The 19328-nt window shown below is 32.9% G+C and overlaps 1 protein-coding gene across 1 annotated transcript; it reads left to right on the top strand.

The window, feature by feature from the left end:
* The first annotated feature begins 1333 nt into the window (after positions 1-1333).
* LOC132273335 (uncharacterized) lies at positions 1334-2880 on the top strand. The gene is made up of 2 exons (XM_059774307.1): positions 1334-1419; positions 1619-2880. The coding sequence occupies exon 2, from the start codon at positions 1858-1860 to the stop codon at positions 2563-2565; it is 708 nt and encodes a 235-aa protein (XP_059630290.1). The 5' UTR covers positions 1334-1419; positions 1619-1857; the 3' UTR covers positions 2566-2880.
* Positions 2881-19328: the final 16448 nt, after the last annotated feature.

Here is a 19328-nt window from a genome sequence, read left to right as displayed (position 1 = left end):
TGCTTACAATTGATGAGAAAACATCCATAACAATGACCAAAAGGAAGGGAGAGATGGGATCCCCTTGCCTTAGCTCTCTTTTACCTTTGAAAAATCCATGAAATTCATTATTTAGAACAATAGTGAATGAGGGAAATGAACTTTAGTGGATAGTTATGTAGTACGGGGTGGCTATATAGCGGTGGTAGTGGTGTAATAATTTACTAAAATAAAAAAAAAAACAAACAAACAGGGTATACCCATCAATCATACCAAAAAAACTGATCAAGGGATTGCAAAACACACCGAGTATAAAGTCTAGAGATAATTTACCTAGAAGTTGCAAACATAGATCAGTCAACAATTTCTCTAGTTATATGAGATGATTATGAACCCTAGCCCAATTAGAGAGAGGAATGATAAAAGAAAGCAAACTCAGAATTTTTTTCCACCAACAAACTCAAAATTGAAAAGGAGAAAAAGTGGCTTTTGCTTGACATAGCGGATGATGGCAATTCACAAATTTTGCCTAATGAATACTTTAGTCATTTTGCATCCTTAGTTAACGTCCCGTCTGTTACACCCCACTATAGTTGAGTGGGATTTTTTAGAATAAAAATAGTCAAGGGGGATTTAGTGAAAAATGATGAAATTCAGAAGGGATTTTTTAGACTTTGCCCATATATTTACTGACATTAAAATGTTTCTCTAATTTCATAAAGTTAGGCCTAAGATTAATCTCATAAACATAAGTGTCACATGATGCTCTATTGGTTTTTTTTTTTTTTTTAATATATTTTTTTAAATAACAATTTGACAATTAAAAATCCTAATAAACCATTAATTAATGTAGTCAACAATTTATATAAACTTCTTAAAATGCATATCAAAACATTTTTAGACAACACATTTACACTAAAGTACAATTTTATTTGTCTTTTCACATACTAATTGTAAGCCCAATTGATGAAATCATCAAGACTCCAACTAAAAAGGGAAACATTTATGTTACAATAGAAAAACTTTTTAAGCTATATTTAGAAATATCAAAACGGGAAGTAAAAGAAAAAAAATAATAATAAAAAATTTATCAAAGTTTAAACTAATTTTTTCAAAGTACAATTCAGTACTCTTATATGAAAACTAAAAGCAATTATAAGTCTAACAACATAATATATTAAGTACTTTTAAAAAAATTATTAGAATGCTTGATAATATATTTAGAAGCGAAATAAGTATTTATATACATTATACAAAAAAAGAATTTTGCTATACAATAATAAAACATACAACTTAGGAGATGAATTTCGAGTGGAAAAAGGGTTTTTATAATAAATTCTAGGGTGTTTTTTTTTACCTCCAATCAATCCAATGGGAAGTGTAGAGTTCATTCGAAGAAGCCAACCCACAGTTCTCTCAGATCGGCTTCTTCAACTTCAGGTAATGAATCTTAATTTCGATCTGTTTGGGGATCCAATTTCACTCTGTTCTAAGTATTTCATGTTTTTCTTCGTTTTAAGTTTAAGTTCTTATCATTATGTATTGGGTTTTGTGGCTTAAATTCCATTTGTTGATGAATCGCGCCGATTGGTTCTGCAATTTTTGGGTAATCTTCTGTGTATCTCTCCTTAATTGCCAGGATAATGAATAGGATCCACAGCAGGTTTAGCAGTGTGGAAGCTGTGTCACACTGCGAAGAACTTATAAATGAGATTTTGCTTCGATTGCCTCTAGATGCCGTCTGAAAGTTCAAGTGTGTATCGAAGACATGGAACAGTTTGATCTCTCATCCCCTTTTCTGCACCAATTACATTTCTCAAAGTAAGAATTCTCTTCTCCCATTGTTGGGATTCTTTCGGAGTACTCGTGCGGCTAAAGATGCTGATGGGTCAACACTTGGAAGTTTCATTCCTACAAAATTGTAAGGAAAGGAAATTTACAAGTTTCGATGTCATTGTAGATCATTTGTTTCTTAAAGCTTCTCCTGAAGGCCTAATACTATGCCGTTCAGAAAGGTACACGGTTTTCAAATACTACGTTTGTAATCCCGTCACAAACCAATGGTTTGCTCTTCCTGAACCAAGACATGCTCCATCCTCGGCGGGTTTGTCTTGTGAAGAATGTAGCAGCAAAGATGGTGATGGTGTGGTGCATTTCAAAGTAACTCTACCTATTATGGAAGCGAGAGTGGGAGGCACGTATGACAGATTACATATAGAAACTCCCTTCTCGTACAGGCGAATGGAGATTCTCACTTGTCCATCTGAATTTTCATATGAGGTGGAGGAGTCCTACGTATGCCATTCAGTAGATGGGATGTTGTGCTGGAAAGTTAGTGGTCAATTGGCTGCTTATGATCCAAACATGGGGGAAAATCGTATCTGGCTGATAGAGTTGCCTCCTCTCTGTTGCAAAGAGAGAAAAAGGGGATTCTTTATGGATTATATCCTGGGACATTCGCCGTCTTCGGATGGTCGTCTTCGTCGGTTTGCCTTAAATGAAAAACTGATTATCAAAGTGTGGGAGCTCAAAAAGAAGCTTTCTAATTATAGTTTATCATCATACCAAGTAGTGAATGGGCGTTGAAGGAAGTTGTGAGTCACAAGAATTTGGGCATCGGTAATTCTCTTCCTCTCATTCCTCCTCACATTCGTTTGATTGCTTTTCATCCTCGCAATGCAAAGCTTTGTATCTTCGGCGGGGAAGCATGGTGTTTTGCTATGATTTTAGGACTAGAAGATTGGAACCAATTCAGTATCATGGAAATGAAACCGTCTCGGCAAAAGATAGACTAGTTCCATACTTCCAACCACCTTGGCGCCCTTCTTTGCCTTGTTTAACTTGGTCTTCCAAGACTTAACATTCTATGTATACATTCTTTGTAACCTTATAAAACTTTATTTGTTCAGATTTCAATTTATATTACCTTACTATATAAGCCAGCTTTTTGAAGTGCATTATTCTTAACACAATGTAATACATTCCATGTTTGCATTCTTTGTAACCTTGTACAACTTTAGATATTCAGGTTTCATATGGGAGTGTTATGGACGACATAAAGTCTATTCAATTATTTCAGTGCCTCGTATTCGTTTGCCCTCTACGACATAAAAACATTCAATAATAAGTAAATGAATCACACTCTTTGCAACTTTTGAAAGCAAGTGGATTATTTGGTGATAAAAATAACACCGGTATTTTTGTATTGAAATAGTCATTCTTATTTTGTCAAAAACTATCTATTAGGATGGAGATGGAATGAATTGTAATTTATTTTTTATTTTTATTTATTTTTTTATTTTTTTATTTTTTTAAAGAAATTGAATGATCTATTAGGATAGAATGAATTGTATATTTTATTTTCTTTAAAGAAATTGAAAGGTGGGGACGGCAGTGTTGGTGTACCGTGGCAGTGGCAATGGTGGTGGTGACCATCACTTCAGATCACAAATTAAAATGGCCTTGGAGTCTTCAGCCCAACATTTGGGCTTCAACAAGTACTTCCATCCGCCAATCATGGAGGCTAGTGGAGCAAAGGAAGATTCTTCTTCTCATCGACATGTTCTCATAAACCATTTCTTGCATTACATTACGTGCAGTCTTGTGCCTGAAGGAAGGAATAGGGTTTTTTCGCGAAACGAAAGACTCACCGTGCACTTCTTGACTATAGCCTCTCTAATTGCATTTAATTCCTTTATCACATAATCTGTGAATTGTATGCAACGAAATATTTAGAAAATTTTGTATTTTTAGAAACAGATCTGTATCTTTCCAATTTTACTTATTTTAGCAATTAAATAATTAATCTCATGCAAGATAAAATAAAGCAAAGTAAAGAGTTAGAGATGACATCAGGATTTTTTGCGAGGAAACCCAGTTGATAAAATACGTCTAACTGTTTGCGCAGGAAAAATCTCATCAACTGTGCAGTCCAAAGTAAATCGATCCATGTATGAAACAAAGTACACTGAACTTTGACTTTGACTCACACCCTATCGTTCTACCAAATACCAATAGTTGACAATCCTCTGGCTTTGTGACGTCCTGTCCAATAACAACTTGACCTCATGCTTATGCTTGATCTTTGTAGAAAGGTAGCAGGTAGATCAAACAACATTCCTTAAATGTTTTGACTCTTTCAAAGTGCAATCGCTTTTACTTCTGTTCTTCAATATCTGAATTCGATGTAGAAGTAAACCTACTTTTCTCTGATCGTTGTAGATACAACTATATGATCACGATCGGGATTTGAACAACATTCTTAAACTCACTATGTGTTTATGTGTGTGTTGTAGAAAGACTGACAATTTTCTGCAAAAATATTCTTCCTAAGGCTTTTATGAATAATGAATTGATAGTGCAAAAGCCATGAGTAAACCTAGATGACTATCAGGGTTTGTATAGAATTTTGAAAGACTTAAACCTTCAAAAAATATAGAAAATTTCATGCATAGGACTTGGTACAATTCTAAACCAACTAGGAAGGAAAATCAGAATAGGAAACCAAAGTTACTAAAACCTGTCTGGGGTCTTGAACCTGTTCAAGGAAGGCTGAACCGGTTCAAGATGGTCAGTGAGTTTTCAAAAGCAACTTTGAATGCCTTGAACCTATTCCAAAGATCCTAAACCGGTTCAAGATGACTAGTCTTGAATCCTGAAGGCTGAAGTTTGAAAAATACTGTTTTGGTAAGTTCTGAAAATATACCAAGTGTCTTAACCTTCTTAGATCTCTTCCTAAAGTATTGTTCTTTCCTTTCTGAATGATCTCAGTCATGGTATCTTTGAACAACCTTCCAATTTTGCAGTCGCTGTCGATCCTAATATAGTAACTTGTAATTACAACTCGACTAGGACTTGTTTTGTTATCGATACTATCCAATTACAAAATTTACTTGGGGAAGGAGGAATTTGATTATAAAAAAGCCTAGTTTGACGACTCAATTTATCATAATGCAATTATTCTCCTTTTCTTTTGATTCTCAGTATCACAACAATCACTCTGTGAATAAATTACTAAGCATTACTCAGTTGGGGAGATCATATTGCATTACTCATCTTGTTAGACTTTTATGTCATCCATATGAAACTTGCACAAGGTTACAAAGAATGTATATATAGAATGTATTACATGCATTATGTTAAGACCAATGCAGTTCAAAAAGCTAGCATATAGTAAGGTAATATAAATTGAAATCTGAAACAAATAAAGTTACAAGGTTACAAAGAATGTTGGGTCAAAGTTAAACAAGGTAAAGAAGGGTGCCAAGGTGGTTGGAAGTAAGGAATTAGGCCTTCGTTTGGCAAGGCAGTTCCATGATACTCAACTGCTTCCTATCTTCTAGTTTTAAAATCATAGAAAAACACCATGCTTCCCCGCTTAAGATACACAAGTTTTGCATCGCGTAGATGAAAAATCATCAAGCAACAATTACCGATGCCCACTTCTTCAGACTCACTTCTTCCTTCAACACCTATTCACTACTTGGTATGATGTGAGATAAACTATAACTAGAAAGCTTCTTCTTGAGCTCCAACACTTTGATCATTAGATTTTCTTTTTCCTTTACGGCAAACCAAAGAAAACAACGTACCATCCCGTGACGACGACTATCCTAAGACATATTCCACATAGAATCCCCTTCTCTTTTTGAGATAAGAAGGAGGCAACTCTATTAGCTAAGGTTGTTAAAATCAGAATTTTACAAAGAATCGTTTTGAACTCCATAGAATCGGAATCGTAGAATCAGATCGTGAATTGTAAGATTCTACTAAATTGTGAAAAAATAATTGAAACTAACTTCTTAAAAAATAAGATCTGTAAAATATAACAAAAATAAGGCCAAAACACACAATATTACATATCCATGAGTTCACAAATCTCAAATCCTAACAATATTCTGAAGTCCAAACATAAATAAAAGAGAATGTAACTCAAAATAACATAAGTTCACAAATTTCAAATCCTAGCTCATCCATCTCCAAAGTTAGAAACTAAAATTATATATCAAAAGGAAACACTTTTTTTTTTATAACTCTATGCAATTTCCTTTCTGTTTTTTTATTTTTTTGAAAAGTGAAGAAGTAAAATGTCCATTTTGTCCACCAATCCAAGTGTTACGGTGTATGTGACCTTAGTCACAAGTATAAAATTAATCAAGAGTTAGCACAACAAAATTAATGAACCACATATTAACTCGATCTCATTATGCTATCACTTTAGGCTACAAGATTATATACCTTGGCTGGCATATCCGGCAAGTCTTCTAAGCTTTTAAATTATTTTTAATTTTTAATATATATGATAAGCCTCATTTAAAAATTAAAAATAAAAAAATTAGTCAAATGAAAATATTGATCATAAAACCAAAATTTGCCTAAACTTGTTAGCCATGAGTATGCATCCTTGAGATATAATTGATCATTTTAATTTTTTATAATTAAACACAAAAATATATAATGGAACATTGACCTACATGCTAAAAATAATTGATATATATATATATATATATATATATATATATATATATATATATATATATTTCTTTTTCTGCCACTAATGAAAAATAATTGATATTGATGTGACTTAATCCTAACCTGTTAGCATCCTTGTGATATAATTGATCATTTTAATTTTTTATAATTAAACACAAAAATATATTATGTAACATCGACCTGCACAGTAAAAAAAATTGATATATATATATATATATATATATATATATATTTCTTTTTTTGCCACTAATGAAAAATAATTTATATTTTATAGAATAAATATTTAACTTTGTACACTATACTTGGGCCAAGCCTCTTTTATTTTGTAGCCCAGAAGAAACCAGCCCAAAAATAAAGGAACCAACCCAAAATAAAGGTCCAAACAACCAATTTTGTAGAATCGGTAGAATCGTGTAGAATTGTACAGTTCTACGATTCTACCCCCGATTCTACCAAATGAACGATTTTGCTAAGATTTGGATCAATTTTGGATTTTGAATCGTAGAATCGTGCAATTCTACGACTCAAAATCGGGATTTTGACAACCATACTATCAGTTAGAGACGATTTTCCCTTATGTTGGGATCATAAGCAGCCAAATGACCACTACTAACTTTCCAGTACAAGATCCCACCTACTGAATGACATACGCTGGACTCGTCATAATCATCTGAAAATTCAGATGGAGAAGTGATAAATGATTCGCTCCATTCGCTTGTCTGAGAAGAGAAAGTTTCTAAATGTAATCCGTCATAAGTGGCTCCCACTCTCTTTTCTATAATAGCTAGAGTTACTTTGAAATGCACTATACCATCACCATCTTTACTGTTACATTCCTCACAAGAGAAAGCCTCTGAGAATGGAGCATGTATTGGTTCAGGAAAAGTTAACCAATGGTTTGTGACCGGATTACAGACGTAGAATTTCAAAACCATGTTGCCGTTTGAACGCCATAATATTAAGCCTTCAGGAGAAACACTTTTTAGGAAATAGTCTTTATATTTAGATATGAGTGTTGATATATTTTTCGATTTATAGGGTTTTATATATTTTTAGACTATGTCAGCACAATAATTCTGATTTTTGCATGTAAAGAGAAGGGGACCCAATTTCAGAATTATTGTACTGACATAGTCCAAAATATAAAGAAATTTCAGAATTATTGTACTAACATTATCTAAACGTGAAGTATTTGGACCTATGGTCCAAACACCTGAGGGTGTTAAGTCTGTTGGGTACAAATGGGTATTTGTTCGGAAATGTAATGAGAAAATTGAAATTATAAGATACAAATCCTGACTGGTAGCTCAAGATTTCTCACAGAGACCTAGTATTGATTATAAGAAAAAACATACTCTCCTATGATTGATGCAACCACATTTAGATTCATAATACATTTGGCAATCACAGAAAGATTGCATATGTATCTAATGGACGTGGTTATAACATATTTATATGGATCATAAGATAGTGATATTTATATGAAAATTCTAAAAGGATTTAAAATGCCTGAAATAAAATCACGTTGTATGTACTCGATAAAATTACAGCGATCCTTATATTGATTGAAGCAATGTAGACAAATGTGGTACAATGGCCTTAGCGATTACTTACTAAAAGAAGGGTATGTGAACAATCATCTTTGTCCATGCATTTTTATCAAAATATGGTGTTCATGATCTGAATTTTATGGGAAAGATCTCGGAAAAAAAAATAAAATAAAAAATAAAAAATAAAAAATTTACCTTAGCCTGCAGGTTGAAAATTTTTCAAGCGGTATTCTCATCCACCAATCAACATATACAGAAAAGGTTTTGAAACGTTTTTATATGGATAAAGCCTATCCATTGATCTCTCTAATGGTTATCCAATCACTTGAAGTAAAGAAAGATCATTTTCGTCCTCGAGAGGATGATGAAGAACTACTTGGTCCTGAAGTGCCCTACCTCAGTGCGATTGGTGCTCTTATATATCTTGAAAATTACACAAGGCCTGACATAGTCTTTTTAGTCAATTTATTAGTAAGGTACAGTTCTACACGAACCCGCACACATTGGAATAGAATCAAACACATATTGCAATATCTTTGTGGTACAACTGATATAGGATTATTTTATTTAAAAGAGCCAAATTCTCAATTAATAGGATATGCAGATACTGGCTGTAACGACCCAAAAAGATACCAAAATAATAATAATAAAATATATAAAATTTCGGCATGACCTCCGCAAAAAAAGTCCTTCTACAACCTGTTAAAATACATAAAAATGCAATGGTCTCACTAGGCCTTAAAACTAACCTATCATATCCCAATGCACAATACAATTATTACATCACATTAATTCCCAAAATGATTACATTAACAAAATATTAGAGTTGTATTACAAAATATAGCAAAAATAAAATAGGTCTCCAATCTCATCTAAACTTGTGGTGGATCGTCGTTCACCACTTCCTTTCCATGTCCTAAAAAATGTTAATAATAAAAGGGGTGAGCATAAGCTCAGTAGGTGTGATACCCCTCGATTCTAGAGCCACGGGTGATCAAGTCCGAGCATATATCCGAGAGATACCAAAAAATTAATATTTAAATGAACACGGAATACAAAACGAATTAAGAAATAAATAATAAAGGCTGAAAGAATTCTAAAAATATAATCCACTAAATTGAAAGATTAATTTCTAATAATCTAAAACCTCCAATATTATTAAACAACTCGGAAATCCATCTAGTAGACCCCTATCAAAATCCCAAATTGAAAGGTAAACAACTGAAATAAAATCTAAAGCTAAACCATGGAAAGAAATCCTACGTCATCGGAAGAGTGAGTGAATGTCTCTGCTCAGCACGAACAAGCTCTACGCCTGGAACTGACGAACACCTGAAAAATTATAGTGGGTCAGGCCCATGAGCAAGTTCTATACTACTACAATCCAAACAAAGACCCGATACGCATGTACATCCTAAACAACTCAACAATAGCTATATAATCCATACATATGTATATATCCACACTACGGGACTCTTACAAGACTACGAAGGGGGTCTCAACCTTAATAGAGGCAACATACAAAAACGCACTCAAAGTGGGCATGTGTACCTAAGCCTAACAGGGTACACCACTACCTATCATAGCCAGTTTTGCATCCCAATACATATACGCTCCCTAACTGTCGACTTTGAGACTCAAGCTCATATCGCGGTACCATAATCATATATTTAAATTCTATTCCAAACCAGAGTATGTCATTCAATTGTTCATTGATGTGACAAAAAACATAAGTAGCAAGTAATCTAGTAAGTCATGCAACTTATGCAGCTGATCTGACTTAAATATAAGTAGGATTTTATTTAATAATCCACTCCCTTATTCCAGAGTATGTAAGATTTAGTATTTTGAAACTAATGTGTCCCTAGTATGCCACCGTCTCATACCAGTGCATACAATCTATAAGTTCAATAATTGATAACACTGACATTAAATGTAAACATCAATTGATTCTTAATAAGCATAATAAAACATATAAGTTAACATGCTTATTTGATACTACTCCAACAAAATCCAATAATTGATGAATTTGAATAAAAATACATTTAAACATCAATCCATTCCCAATAAGCCTAACTCCCAGCCCTGAGCCCCTACCATCACTGTCAAGCCTTCGGGGGCTTTTCGATGCAAATGTTGTGAACAATTTTCTTATCTTGTGTGAGGAATGTGTACTACTAGTGCATTAGCCAATATATAGTCTATATAGAGGTAGGATTCAACGATCAAAGTGAAAGGCCAATTTGTCTCCTTTCAATCCAAGGAATTAGAGAGTGAAAAGATAGGTTTGTTTGAGATTCTTAGGTTTGTGTTTCTGGGTGTGGCATTTCTTTGCATGGTATAAGGCCACGTCCATTTATATGACTTTGAAGTAAGTATATAACATATATATTTTGGGTTACATTCATATATATATATATATATATATATATATATATATATATATTATTATTTAGTAATTCTTGTGCCTAATAGTATTATAAAGAAAAATATATATAGTTTATTAATTAGTTTTATAATTGCATTTTTATGCTATATACCGCGCGTGTGTATAATATAGTTTATAATTGTTTATTAATTAGTTTAGGGTTCAGCCTTGATGTCACATACATATACGGAGTATATATATTTCCTAATTCTTTAATTAAACTTGATAATCTAGGATAAATTGTTTGTTAATTTTATCTCATCTTTATTAGTAATGTTTTATTTCATGTTTTATTATAGCTTAGAGAAACTAATTTTACAAGGCTATGTAACACGAAGAGCATGTTAGTTGTGAATGACAGTTTTTTGGGACCCGTGATTCGTGTTCATAGAGGAGATACAGTATATGTAAATGTTCACAATCAAGGGCATTATGGTATTACAATGCACTGGTAATCTCTCTCTCTATATATTATAATTTTCGTGATGTTAGTTTCTTCAGATTCTCTATATATAGTTATGGGGTTTCATATAATGTACTTCGTTTAGACTTCTGAGTGTCTTTATATCAAGCACCGGATTTATAGTTGAGAATTAAAGGGACGTCATGAAATTTAAATATTAATTGGCATGTCGTCAAGGATTGTGTAGGTTTTAATTGCTAGTTTTATTTTAGCAAACGAACTGGACTAGTATGAGAATACTTTTGGAATTTCATATAATGTGCTCGATTTATACTATTGATTATCATTATATCGTGCTATAGATGTTAATTGATGAACTATTATAAATTCTGTTTTGTCAATTATATGGATACGGATAGTTTAAATTGTTTGTCATTACTCTAGTAAGTTTGTGGCTTTTTGTGATTCGTCGTCGCTACACCACAAGCTTAGAGAGTGTGCATTAAGGTGAGGGCTAAGTTTTACATTTATAAAAGCCACTACTACCTTCACTAAAAATATAGTTAAGGTGAGTAGGGATCGTCCCAAGGGATTGGAGTCGAATTTGGTTGTGGAATCACTATTATGGTTAGTAGGTCGAGTGATCAAACAAAAGTTGGTTGGTTGATTAAACTAGAGAGCAAATTAAACTAAATAATTGAATGCAATAAATAGTAAGTAAGAGAGAGAGATCTTGGGGTCTAGAGGTCACCACCAAATAATACTTTTCTACACCCTTAACAAGTGACTAATGAGGGAAATGTGTGTTACAATATTAATGTGTGTGTGTGTTTGGTTGATTCAACTAGCAAGGATGACCAATTAAGTATATATTATTTAAGCAACATGTGAAAAGCACAATATATCTAACAATTAAGTATATATTGTCTAAATAGCATGTGAAAATCACAATATATCTAGCAAGTCATTAATCCTCTCATTAAGCTAACAAGCCAAATACACCACAAGGTTAGAGACATATGGTACTTGCATTCAAAAGTATGGAACATCAAACAATAAACATGGATTGTCCTCCCATCTAACAACTATACTACCACTACACTATTTCCTCGGCTTACTTGGTATTGTAGTTGTGGGGCTGGCTGCTGTATCCCCAATTTGGCGATATGGGGGTGGGTCCGAAGGGCCTTGCATTAGGGAGTTTTAGGTCATCAAAAAAAAAAAAAAAAAAAATTTGCGTCGAAAAGTGTGAAAATAGAGTTACGCGGGGTGCGGAAACAGTCAGTTGATTTTAATTGTGATTAACTCATTTAATGACCTAGATCTGATTATTAAGTCAACTTGCTCGATTTATAATTGATTAAATTATATGAACAATTTAAACATCTACAATCACAAATATAAATACGGTAAAATAAAGTAAGTTAGAGTTAAAGAGATTACACCAGGATTTTTAGCGAGAAAACCCCAGTTGATAAAATACGTCAACTGTTTGCATGGGAAAAACCTCGTTGACTATTCAGTTCAAAGTAAATCAATCCACTATATTTGAAACAAATTACACTGAACTTTGACTCTGGCTTACACCTTATCGTTCTACCAAACACCAATTGCTAACAATCCTTTAACTTTGCGACTCCCCGTCCAACAGCAACTTGACTTCAGGCTTATGCTTGATATTTGTAGAAGAGTAGCGGGTAGATCAGACAACACTCCTCAAATGCTCCAACCCTTTCAAAGTGTGATTGTTTTTACTTCTGTTCTTCAATATCTGAACTCGATGTAGAATAATTAAATCCTGTTTTTCATACGGAATCTCTAAATCTTCAATATAGCTCCAATTCCAATGAGATAGAGAACAACACCACTAAATCACTTATAAATATATGCGTATGCTCTCATAAATAAATTCAGAATAATCAGATTTGATTTTCTGAATTTTCTTTCTCTAGAAGGCTTTCTCAAAATATAGAATTGATTTTTCCTAAAGTCATGAATAAACCTAGAAGACTAGCAAGGTTTATATAGAGTTTAGAATGTCCTAGTCCCTCTAAAAATATGAAAAATTTTGTGCATAGGACTTGGAAAGAAGTTGGGATCAAAAAGGAAACAATTAGAATATAAAACTGAAAGTTCTAATGCTGTCAGGACTCTTGGTACTGGTTCCCAAATTTGGTACCGGTTCAAAAATGACTTCTGATACCGGTTCCACAATTTGGTACCGGTTCAAGAAGGTCTTCTGATACCGGTTCCCAATTGTGGTACCGGTTCCACATTGGCAGTGAACAATTTTTCTTCAACCAATGTTTGGCTACCGGTTCAAGGATCTTCCAACTGGTTCCCAAGAGGCAGAATAGAAATCTTTGTTTCCTTCAACCTTCTAAACTCCTTAAAGTGTTCTCACTCACTCACATACCTTCCTAAAGCATTGTTCTCATCATCTCGAAGTGTAGTAACCCATGAACACTTGAAAATTTTCAAATCCGCATCCGATCTTCAATTTTTAAAATTTTGAACCAAAAAATTACAACTCGATCGGGGTTATTTTGACAACGAAATTAGCCAATTACAAAATATATCTCTCACAATCTCCCCGGTGACAAAACCCAAAAAACAATTTAGCAATTTACCCAAGCAAGAAAGTAAATTACATTGATTGTTAAAGGAAATAAAATCGCGAAAATTTTATTGAACCTCATGAAATTTCAACACATGTAACAACTTGTAATCTGCATATTAGCTCAAACACCACTACCTGTGAAGCTTAATCAAGAAAACAAATACAAACATAAAATAGCAAAGCTAATAATGCCTGAATGTCAATGCAATGGAACACAATGAACAATAGTTCTCCCCCTTAATGCAAAAAGTATTCCTCCCCCTTAATGCAAAAAGTATTTCTCCCCTTGAATAATAAGTCTCTCAACTCTTTTCCCCCTTTTTGTCACAAATTAACAAAGGTCTCAAGGAAAACATATCCTGGAAGTTAGAAGCAACCAACCAATGAATCTTGTAAATTGAAACTAATGAGAATGTAAACTCCACATGATTATATGTATCAACAGGAATAACCAAGATCAATTAAATGAAATTCCACAAACTTAGTAAGTGTAGTAAAATCACCACCAAGTTCCAAAAACAAATGATATGTCAATTGTTCAGATTTCAGATAATAAATCAATGATATAACATATCCTTAGAAATCAAACAATCAACATGTGCAAAAGATATTTTTTTCTTCTCTCTTTGTGCTCCATTTTTCTTTTTGCACATTGGCGGCTTTCACGCTTATGGGCAACCAGCTCTTTCCCTTATTCCCATTTGTTTCGAGTCAAGGTAGCTTTCAAATAATTCTCAAAGGTAGCCTTTTCCATCTTACCTTTGTTTTTTTTCTTAAACAACAAATTTTTCTTTCTTTTTCAAAACCTTTTACATTCCAAGCTGTTTTTCAATTTTCTTTTATTTTCACTCTTTTGGTCTAAAACGCATAAATCAAGTTTAAATTTCAAGACAATGATCAATCATATCAACATTATCTTTGACCAAAACAATGACATCTCAAGTAAATGTACTATCAATGATTCATTTACTATACGAAATAAGTAAGCAAAACCAATTTCATCAATTCATAGCCATTGTATGTTTTTCACAAATAATCCATGTGTCATTAAACTCCTTGTTGTTCAACATACTCAATCAATATAGATTGCATAACTTCCAAAAACATAATCTAGACACTCAAGATATGCATGTAAATCCTTTCTAGACTATGTCTTTGCAATGTATTTAATTAAGACAACAAATACCAATAGATTTCCTAAAATGAAGAAACTTAGAAGCATCTAATGGTTTAGTGAGAATATCAGCCAAATTCTGATAAGAAAGCGCTTTTTCCAAAGACACGACATTTTGTTCAACAAGTTCCCTAAGAAAGTGATGTCGAATGTCAATGTGCTTAGTCCTAGAATGCAAAACTGGATTCTTTGAAATATTAATTGTACTAGTATTATCACAAAAGATAGCAATAGTACCTTGATCAACTTCATAATCTAAAAGTATATGTTTCATCCAAAGTAATTGTGTGCATCAATTTCCCGCAGCAATGTATTCACCCTCACAAGATAATAAAGATATTCAATTTTGCTTCTTATTGTACCATAAAACAAGGTTAATACCAACATAGAAACAACCACCAGAAGTACTCTTTCTATCATCCTTGTTACCAGCCCAATCAGCATCAGTATATCCTACAATCTAAGAGTTAGACTCAGGAGAATAACGCAATCCATAATTCAATGTACTATTGACATAACGAATAATGCGCTTGACTGCAAGAATGTGTTGTTCTCTAGGATCAACTTGATACCCAGCACAAACACCTACACTAAATAAAATATCTGGCCTAGTTGCTGCCAAATATATCAAGGTACCAATCATACTCCTATATAAGAAATGATCAACCTTGTTAGGATCAGAGTTTCTATCCAATTTAGATGAATTACTCATATGAATTTGAACATGCTTTGAATCTTTCATACCAAACTTCTTAACTAGCTCATTTGTATATTTTGATTGAGATAAGAAAATTCCATCATCAAGTTATTTCACTTGACGACCTAGAAAGAAAGTCAGTTCACCAACCATGCTTATTTCAAAAGTTTTACTTATATCTTTAGAAAAAGTATGAACAAGTTTATCACATGTAGCACCAAAAACAATATCATCCACATATATTTGATCAATAAGAAAATCTTTTCCTTTCCTGAAAATAAACAATGTTTTATCTGCTCCTTCTCTTCTAAAGCCCTTGTGCATGAAATAAGAAGTTAACTTCTCATACCATGCTCTAGGTGCTTGCTTTAAACCATAAAGAACCTTTTTAAGATGAAACACAAAATCAGGATTATGTGAATGAATAAAACCTTTTGGTTATACTATATAAACTTCTTCCAGCAAAATACCATTTTAAAAAGTACTTTTCACATCCATTTGAAACAATTTGAAATTAAAGTGACATGCAAGAGCAAAAAGAAATTGAATATACTCAAGTCTAGCAATAGGTGCAAAAGTCTCATCAAAATTAATTCCTTCAACTTGAGTGTATCCTTGTGCAACTAATCTACCTTTATTTCTCATCACAAGACTATGTTCATTAAGTTTATTTTTAAAGATCCATTTGGTCCCTATGATATTAACATCATTAGGTCGAGGCACTAATTCCCAAACATCATTTTTAACAAATTGAAGCAATTCTTCTTGCATATCCATAAGCCAATCAGAACTTTGAAGAGCTTCATTAACATTCTTAGGTTTACACAGAGCCATGTGACATGAGTGTCCTAAATCATCTACAATGCATGAGTTTCATACATCATCACAAACTATACTCCTAGTACCATGCTTATCCCATAAACCTATCACATTGTCAATTGGATGACTCAATCAAACTCTAGAACTGCTAGATATGGGAATATCTAGAGATGGTGCAGGAATTCCTATAGGTTCATCAGTGGTGACCTCTAATTCCTCATCCTCGTCTTTTTCAACCTCTTCACCTTCTCCACCTAAATCCTCAACTCTTTCTTCCTCTTGAATTGTAGGTTCTATCATTTCTCATGCAATTTCAAAATTGGTTTCTTCTTTATCAAGTTGAGAAGAGGTTATCTTAGATTTTGTTTCATCAAAAACCACATTTATAGACTCTATGACCACTTTGGTTCTAAGATTAAAAACCCTATAAGCCCGACTTATTTGTGAATAACCGAAAAATACACCTTCATCACTTCTAGAGTCAAATTTACCTAAGTGTTCCCTATCTCTAAGGATATAACATTTACTTCTAAAGACTCTAAAGTATTTAACAGTGGGCTTTCTATTATACCACAACTCATATGAATTCTTGTTAGTTCCAAGCCTAAGATAAACTCTATTTAGGATATGACAAGCAGTACGTACTGATTCAGCCCAAAAGTGACTAGCAATCTTATTTTCATAAAGTATAGTAAGAGCCATACCTGCAATTGTCCTATTTTTTCGTTCCACTACACCATTCTGTTGTGGTGTTTTAAGTGCTGAAAATTCATGCTTAATGCCATTCTTATCACAATATTCAATAAACTCCTTAGGTTCGAATTCACCTCCATTGTCACTCTTAATCCGATTAACTCGATATCCCTTCTCATTTTGAATAAGTTGGCAAATAGACCTGAAATTCACAAAAGTATCAGATTTTTCTCTTAAATATGCAACAAAAGTAAATCTAGAAAAATCATCAACCATAACAAGCATATATCTTTTTCCTCCAATGCTATCAGGTGTTATGTAACCCATTAAATCCATATGAATCAATTCTAAAGGTTGAGAAGTGACTTTATGAATAAGTCTCTTACGTGACACTCTAATTTGTTTTCCTAATTGACATGGACCACATATTTTATTCTTAGGCATCTTCAATTTAGGTAAACCTCAAGCAAGATCATTGTTAGATAAATTCACTAAATCATTATAATTTACATGTCCAAGTCTTTTATGCCATAAAACTGCCTCATCAGTAACTGCAGAAAAACACATTAGTAAAGGATCTGAAAACACAACATAGCAATTATCAGAAGTTCTAGTTCCTTTTAAAATGCATTCACCTTTTTCATTAGTTACAAAACACCCATGTTGAGTAAAATTGACTTGAAACTCCTCATCACAGATTTGACTAAAACTCAACAGATTAGCAGCTAAACCTTTAACATATAAAACATTCTTTAACTCCCCAATTCCTGAAAATTTGATCTTACATTTACCACTTACAGTAGAAGCATTACCATTTCCAAAAGTAACAGTACCAACAGAGCATTCCTTAAAAGTGGTAAAACAATGTTCTATCCCCTGTCATATGCCTAGAGCAACCACTATCAAAGTACCAACCACATAGACCAAGTGCTTTAAGTATTGTGTGCATGGCAAGGCATTTAAAATTCTCTTTCTTTACCCAAACAATTTTAAATTCATTATGCAATGATTTCCCTATTGTTCTAGGCAAAATGTCACAAGGCTCAACAGTCCTAATCCTCTTCTTCCTTAAATTTGAATTCTCTAAATTTTTCAATTTCTTTTCTAGTTCAATTTTTATTTTCTGACATTTATACTTGATATGCCCTTTTTCACCACAAAAATGACATGTTGAAATAAGTTTGGGAGAATTTGAAATAACATAAGGTTTAGTTTCAACTTTTATAAAAATATCTTTTAATTTTTGAAAATACAAATCATTTGAAGTTGATGCCAAATCTTTGTTACTCATAACATTCTCAACCACTCCTTTCAACTTATCTTTTTTGCAAGTGTCAATATCAATTTTCTAAACAGACTCTTTTGATTTAACAAATTCACTACTCAAATTATCAATTTTAAGTTCCAGTGATTTATTAAACAAATTTACCTTTTTAAGCTCCTTTTCAAAAAATCAATCTTATAAAGAAGATTCAAATTTTTAAGGCCAATTTATTCCAAATTCTTATTAGAGACAGAAACTTCTAACTTATAAATATCTCTATCAAGTTCCGCAAGATTCAATTTCTCTAACAGATTTTCAAAATCCTTTTTAAACTTTGACCACTCAATTTGCATGCTTGTGACAGAATAAAAAACAGGAGGTAAAACATCAACAGTTGAATTTTCAGACATGATGCAAAAATCAACAATAAATCAACAGATATGATCAACTCAGTATATCAAGTAACCCGCTCTGATACCAAATTGTGAAAATAGAGTTACGCGGGGTGCGAAAACAGTCAGTTGATTTTAATTGTGATTAACTCTTTTAATGACCTAGATTCTATTATTAGGTCAACTTGCTTATTTATAATTGATTAAATTATATGAACAATTTAAACATCCATAATCATAAATATAAATACTGTAAAGTAAAGCAAGTTAGAATTAAAGAGATTGCACCAGGATTTTTAGCGAGGAAACCCTAGTTGATAAAATACATCAACTGTTTGTATGGGAAAAACCTCTTGGACTATTCAGTCCAAAGTAAACCGATCCACTATGTTTGAAACAAAGTACACCGAACTTTGACTCTAGCTCACACCCTATCGTTCTACCAAACACCAATTGTTGATAATCCTCTGGCTTTGCAACTCCCCGTCTAACAGCAACTTGACCTCAGGCTTATGCTTGATATTTGTAGAAGAGTAGCAGGTAGATTAGACAACACTCCTCAAATGCTCCAACCCTTTCAAAGTGTGATCACTTGTACTTTTGTTCTTCAAGATCTGAACTCGATGTAGAATAATTAAATCCTGTTTTTCATATGGAATCTCTGAATCTTCAATATAGCTCCAATTCCGATTAGATAGAGAACAACACCACTAAATCACTCATGAATATATGTGTATGCTCTCATAAATAAATTCAGAATAATCAGATTTGATTTTCTGAATTCTCTCTCTCTAAAAGGCTTTATCAAAATACAAAA

This window comes from Cornus florida, unplaced genomic scaffold, assembly GCF_030987335.1.
Source record: "Cornus florida cultivar Cherokee Brave unplaced genomic scaffold, ASM3098733v1 CherokeeBrave_3.0.0_Hap2_Chr09, whole genome shotgun sequence".
NCBI classification, from domain to species: Eukaryota; Viridiplantae; Streptophyta; class Magnoliopsida; order Cornales; family Cornaceae; genus Cornus; species Cornus florida.
This window is presented reverse-complemented; position numbering and strand designations above follow the sequence as displayed.